General features: G+C 42.0%; 1 protein-coding gene across 1 annotated transcript; it reads left to right on the top strand.

Moving 5' to 3' along the window:
• Nucleotides 1-2059: 2059 nt before the first annotated feature.
• On the top strand, nt 2060-2956 carry LOC109259337 (vomeronasal type-1 receptor 1). Its single transcript, XM_019436894.2, is given in 1 exon segment — nt 2060-2956. A coding segment is annotated over 1 exon segment (897 nt).
• The last annotated feature ends 2998 nt before the right edge of the window (nt 2957-5954 follow it).

Raw genomic sequence — 5954 nt, 5'->3', positions numbered from 1 at the left:
GGCTCCAGGCTCTGAGCTGTCAGCACAGAGCCCAACGCGGGGGGGGGGGGGGGGGGGGGGGGGGGGGGGGTGGCGCTCGAACTCACAGTGAGAGCATGACCTCAGCGGAAGTTGCTCAAAAGGCTGAGCCACCCAGGTGCCCCTCAGTTCTGCTTTGATGCATGCATATATTCCTAAAAACCACTAAGATATACAGAATCTAAAATAAAATCAGAGAGCTTATTGGGACATTCAAAAATGTCATCGGTGTAAAAAAGAACATAGAAGCCTAGTAAATATAGCAACACTTGTACACATTTTAAATATTTAAGAAATACCACAAATACTGTAATAAATACCACACTGTACTTTAAAAAGCTGAAGTTTGCATGTGGAAGTCAGGTCAGAAGGATTACGGCTTTTGAGTTATTGTGAAGTGGTGGGTGTGGGATGGGCAAAATGGGTGAAGGCACCTTAGTGGCTCAGGAGGTTACGTGCCTGACTTCCACTCGGGTCATGATCTCACGGTTCGTGAGTTCAAGCCCCATATTGGGCTCTGCACTGACAGTGCTGAGCCTTCTTGGATTCTCTCTTTCCTCACCTCTCTCTATGCCCCTCCCCTGCTCTCTCTCTCTCAAAAATAAAGTTAAAAAAAAAAGATGGGTGGAGTGCCTGGCTGGCTCAGTCGGTTGAGCTTCGAACTTCTGCTCAGGTCATGATCTCACGGTTTGTGGATTTGAGCCCCGAGTCGGGCTCCATGCTGATATCTTAGAGCCTGGAGCCTGCTTGGGCATCTGTTTCCCTCTCTCTCTGCCCCTCTCCTGCTTACACTCTCCCTCTCTCTCTCTTTCTCTCTCTCTCTCAAAAATAAATATTTAAAAAAAAATTAACAAAAAAATAAAAATAAAATGGGTGAAGAGAAATCAAAGGAACAAACTTGCAGTTACAAAATAAGTCATGGGGAACTAATGTACAGCATGGTGACTACAGTTAATAATATTATATTGTACATTTGGAAGTTGCTAAGAAAGCAGATCTCATGAGTTCTCATCACAGAAAAAAAATTCATAACTATGTATGGTGAGGGATGGGAGCTACACTCATTGTGATTATTTTGCAATACGTACAAATATAAAATCATTTTACTGTACACCCAAAAGCAATATGATGTTGGGTAACAATTACACCTCATTTTAAAAACCACGTAAATAAAATCAGGCAGAAAGTTGGAGCACTGGACGTGGATGTACGAGGCTCTACTCCACAGTGAACTGAGGTGCCTGCTAGACGTTTGCATTGTGTCTTGGTGTCCATTTCTGCATTGCCACGTGGCTTGCTTCAACAGAGGGCAGTTTTCTGCATTCATCCTGTCTTTCTTGCAGGTGAAAAACACCTGTAAACAGACATAAAATTTGCTTTATGCTCAAAAATTTCCCAATTTCTCGATCATGTTGGAATAAAGATTGAAACAATGCCGACTGGCTTACAATGCAAAGATCTCCTGGCCTCACCCCCATAGCTGTTGAGAATTGAGTGTCCTTGCCCTCATTCATGAACCCAGAAACTTATAGATGGACGCTGAGGCTATTTCTTTCATTTATTTGTTCATTTGTGCTCACTCGGCAGAGTTTTCTTTCTCTTTCTATTTTAATGGATTTTATTTTTTCATTGAAATGTGTCTGACATATGACATTGTGCAAGTTAATGTGTGCGACATGTTAATTTGATACATTTGTATATTGTAATATGATTGCCACTGTAGTGGTAATGGGCACCTCTGTCGTGTTGCACCGTTATTCTCTCATTTTAGTCATTAGAATAATTAAGTTAGAATCTCTTAGCAAGTTTGATGATTACAAGAGGCTATTTCTAGTCTAGTTCATCAGTTAATTGCATGCTGATGCGCGCACACACACATACACACGAAGCATAAAATGTTAATACCCACTTAAAGTGAGAAATAAGTTTTAAGATAAGTGGTGAAAAGTACTCTGCATAGTGTTGTCAAGGCATTTATTGCTACTGTTTTTGCTCTCATTCTTCTGACTTCAATTAAGATCCATCCCTAGATATTGATGCAATGGGTGTTGGCACATTGGAACTGGGGATTATCTTCCTCACTCAGACTGCGGATGGGATCCTAGGAAATTCATCCCTCCTTGGTCTTTATACCTTCTCTTTGCTCACTGGACACAAATTGAGACCCACAGACCCGATTTTCAACCAACTGGTCCTAGCCAACTCCATCATCCTTTTCTCCAAAGGGATCCCTCAAACAATGGTGGCTTTTGGATCCCAAAATTTCCTGGATGCTGCTGCATATAAACTTGTCTTTTATTATCACAGAGTGAGCACAGGGGTTTCCTCCAGCACTATATGTCTCCTCAATGACTTCCAGGCTATTAAGCTGAACCCTAGTATGTGTAGGTGGGTGGAGCTCAAGATTAGATCCCCAAAGTTCCTTGGCTTCTGCTGTTTCCTCTGCTGGACCCTACATCTCTGGATAAATTCATTTATTCCTCTAATAGTAAACGGTCCATCCAATAACAAAAACCTTAGTGTGACGAGAAATGGATAAAGTTCCTGGAATGAGGTAGGGAGATTTAACGTACTATTTGCAGTCATATATTTTTATATGGGTTTGAGCTTCATGGTCTGGGTCAGTGGCTCCATGGTCTTTGTCCTGCTCAAGCACAAGCAGCAAGTCCAACACATTCACAGCAACAGCCTTTCCCCCAGATCTTCCCACGAGGCCAGAGCCACACACACCATCTTGGTCCTGGTGAGTTTCTTGGTTACCTTTTATTCGATCTATGCTATTTTAACTGTTTGGATGACTCTGGTTGCAAATCCAGGCCAGTGGATGGTGAACAGCACTGGGTTTGTCTCCTCGTGTTTTCCAGCGTTCAGCCCCTTTGTGCTCATGGTCAGTGACACTCGAGTCTCTCAATTCTGCTTTGTCTGTAGGGCAAGGTGAATTGTTGTCCCAATCTGGCTTCAATGCTATGAGATTTCTAATGGGATTTAATCATTTATTTGCACATTTGTTAACCTTGGGGTGCCTGGCTGGCTCAGTCGGTTAAACGTGCAACTTTGGCTCAAGTCATGATCTCACAGTCCGTGAGTTCGAGCCCCGCATTGGGCTCTGTGCTGACGCTCTGAGCCTGGAGCCTGCTTCTCAGATTCTGTGTCTCCTTCTCTCTCTGCCCCTCCCCTGCTTGAGCTCTGTCTCTCTCTCTCTCTCAAAAAAAAAAAAAAAAAAAAATTCAAAAATATATAAACATTTGTTAGCATTTTATTAACTATTGTGTGATAGACAATGTCATGGCAAACAAGGCCAGTAATAGCCCGTGGTCTTATAATAGAGGTAAAAATGAACATCACATGCTTAAGTATACAAATATTACTCTCTCTGTTTTAGGATCTTCAGAGAAGTGCAGAGAATTTTGAAATAGTGTAAATGAAGGACATTTCTAAGTTTAAGGAATTTGGGGAAATCTCTCACCTTGGGTCTTATGAAAATACATGGAAGTATTTAAACATTCTTTAAAGTATTCTTTAAACATATTTTGGAAACATAATTGGGTCCAGTCCAGTTCTTTCTTACACAAAGAAAATTGCCTGAAAAGATCCCATGGAGCCTCAAAGGACTGGAAGAAATCCTGTGTGTTTAGATTGTCAAGTGGTGAGGAGAGAAGCAGACTATGAAATAAGAAAGGATGGTGACGGAGGGTTCAGAGTAAGCATGTAGGACAGGCCAAGACAGCCGAACATTTGTTTTTTAAAAAATGACAGGTCAGTTAAGGTGTTCAAACTTGGGTAAAAATATCAGTTCTCCTTATTTGACATTATTAACACATTATTTAATTTTAAATTTAATAGTTCTTTAAATAGTATTACAGTTTAAATTGCATCAAAAAGAATAAAATACGTAAGAGTAAATTTAACCAAGGAGGTGAAAGACCTGGGCACTGAAATCTATAAGACGACGATGAAAAGAAATTGATGGAAGAAATCTGCCGTATGTCTATTGATATACTTACTGTCTCTTACTTAAAATCATTTTATGGTGGCGTCTGGATGGCTTGGTGGGTTAAGTGTCTAACTTTGCCTAAGGTCATGATCTCGCAGTTCTCATGGGTTCGAGCCCTGCATCGGGCTCTATGCTGATGGAATGGAGCCTGCTTGGGATTCTCTCTGTTCCCCTTTCTCTCTGTCCCTTCCACTCTCTCTCTCTCCCTCTCAAATGAACCTTTATAAATAAATAAATAAATAAATAAATAAATAAATAAATAAACAAAATCGTTTTATTTTCCCTGTGATTCCCAGTTCTTCCCTTTCTCCTTTCTCTTAGTGTGTTGCTTTTTTGTTCCAGTTCTATCATCTATTTTTATTATACTAGTGATTTCATAAATTTAATTTTGTAAGTGATAAATTAAAATGATATTTCTATGACTATTTTGAATTGACTCATATATATACACAGTGAAAGTGAATATTCATACTGATACACTACTCTGCTTCCCCCGCCCCCTCCCCTGAATCCAGGGAAGGAAGGCTATCTACAACGGATGAAGACTCTTCCCAGAAGATTATAATGTAACTACAAATATTGTGCAAGGTCTCTCTTAACTCCCCTCTGCTTGACCTCCTGCTGAGCAAAATTTTTCTCTGAATTCCCCTTGTGGAATTGACTAATCAGTATCCATGGACCACATAGGATCTCTGCCGGTGGGGCCAAATACTCCCACCTCCAGCAGCTTCCACTGAGGAAGTAACCGTGGCCCTGAGTCTTTCTTCTTTTTCCCAACCCTCTCCTCACACATCACATCAAAGCTGTGATGGTCAGTCAGTGCTCAGCCAATAGGGGAAGGGTCAAGGGAAGAATCAAGGAAATCAAAGACCACATGAAAGGAATGGAGTCAATTGTGGGAATTTAGGGGGTCAGAGGTGGTCATAGGATTAAGTGTTGACTTCTCTTTTATCAGTGGCTATCCTTGGCCAACAACAGCCAAGTATATCACCCTGGGCTTGGGAATTATCTTGTGGGTTTGGGACTTTTGTGCAGGCTGGACGCCAGAACTGGGTCCTTAAGAAAAGAAAGGGGCAGATGGAGGGGGGCGCCTGGGTGGCTCAGTCGGTTAAGTGTCCGACTCCAGCTCAGGTCATGATCTCACAGTTTGTGGGTTCGAGCCCTGCATCGGACTCTGTACTGACAGCTCAGAGCCTGGAGGCTGCTTCGGATTCTGTGTTTCCCTCTTTCTCTCTCTCTGCCCCTCCCCTGCTTGTGCTCTCTCTCTCTCTCTTTCAAAAATAAATAAATAAACATTTTTTAAAAAAGAAGAAGAAAGGAAAGGGGCAGATGGAGAACGTGTGAGGTAGAAAGACGTATATTCAGGATATCTGACATTCTCTCCACTGACCTTCAGGAGTCAGGCTGGTTTTGAACTCTTTCATATGGTGTCACTTCACAATTGATGACTGTAATTGGGTGTCTAGTCAACAATGAAACTATGTATCCCTGGCAATGCAATGCAAACCACTTTTGTAGTCCTGAAGTTCCTTTCCAAGCCTCAGAAATTCAGCTCTCTCCCATTTGGCGTATTTCTTTCTATCTTTTGTGTGTGTGTGTGTGTGTGTGTGTGTGTGTGTGTGTGTGTGTGTGTTTATTTTTTAGAGAGAGAGACAGAGACAAGAGTGCAAGTGGGGAAGAAGCAGAGAGAGACAACACAGAGCCCGATGCGGGGCTGGAACTCACAAATCACGAGATCATGACCTGAACCAAAGTCAGGCACTTAACAGTGTGAGCCACCCCGGTGCCCCTCATTCAGCATGTTTCTAACGCTAGGAACTCAAGTACCCGACAGGAAATGGAATCACTGTCTATAGAGGAAGTTGGCCTGATGATAGAAGTTCATCCTTGTCTGTGACTTCACTTTATAAAAGAATCTCCCTGTCTCCAGGAGACCTGTCTA

This window comes from Panthera pardus, unplaced genomic scaffold (genome assembly GCF_024362965.1).
Source record: "Panthera pardus isolate Hobbes unplaced genomic scaffold, ASM2436296v1 HiC_scaffold_18, whole genome shotgun sequence".
Taxonomy (NCBI): domain Eukaryota; kingdom Metazoa; phylum Chordata; class Mammalia; order Carnivora; family Felidae; genus Panthera; species Panthera pardus.
The sequence above is the reverse complement of the archived record's forward strand: the minus strand, read 5'-3'. Positions and strand labels throughout refer to the sequence as shown.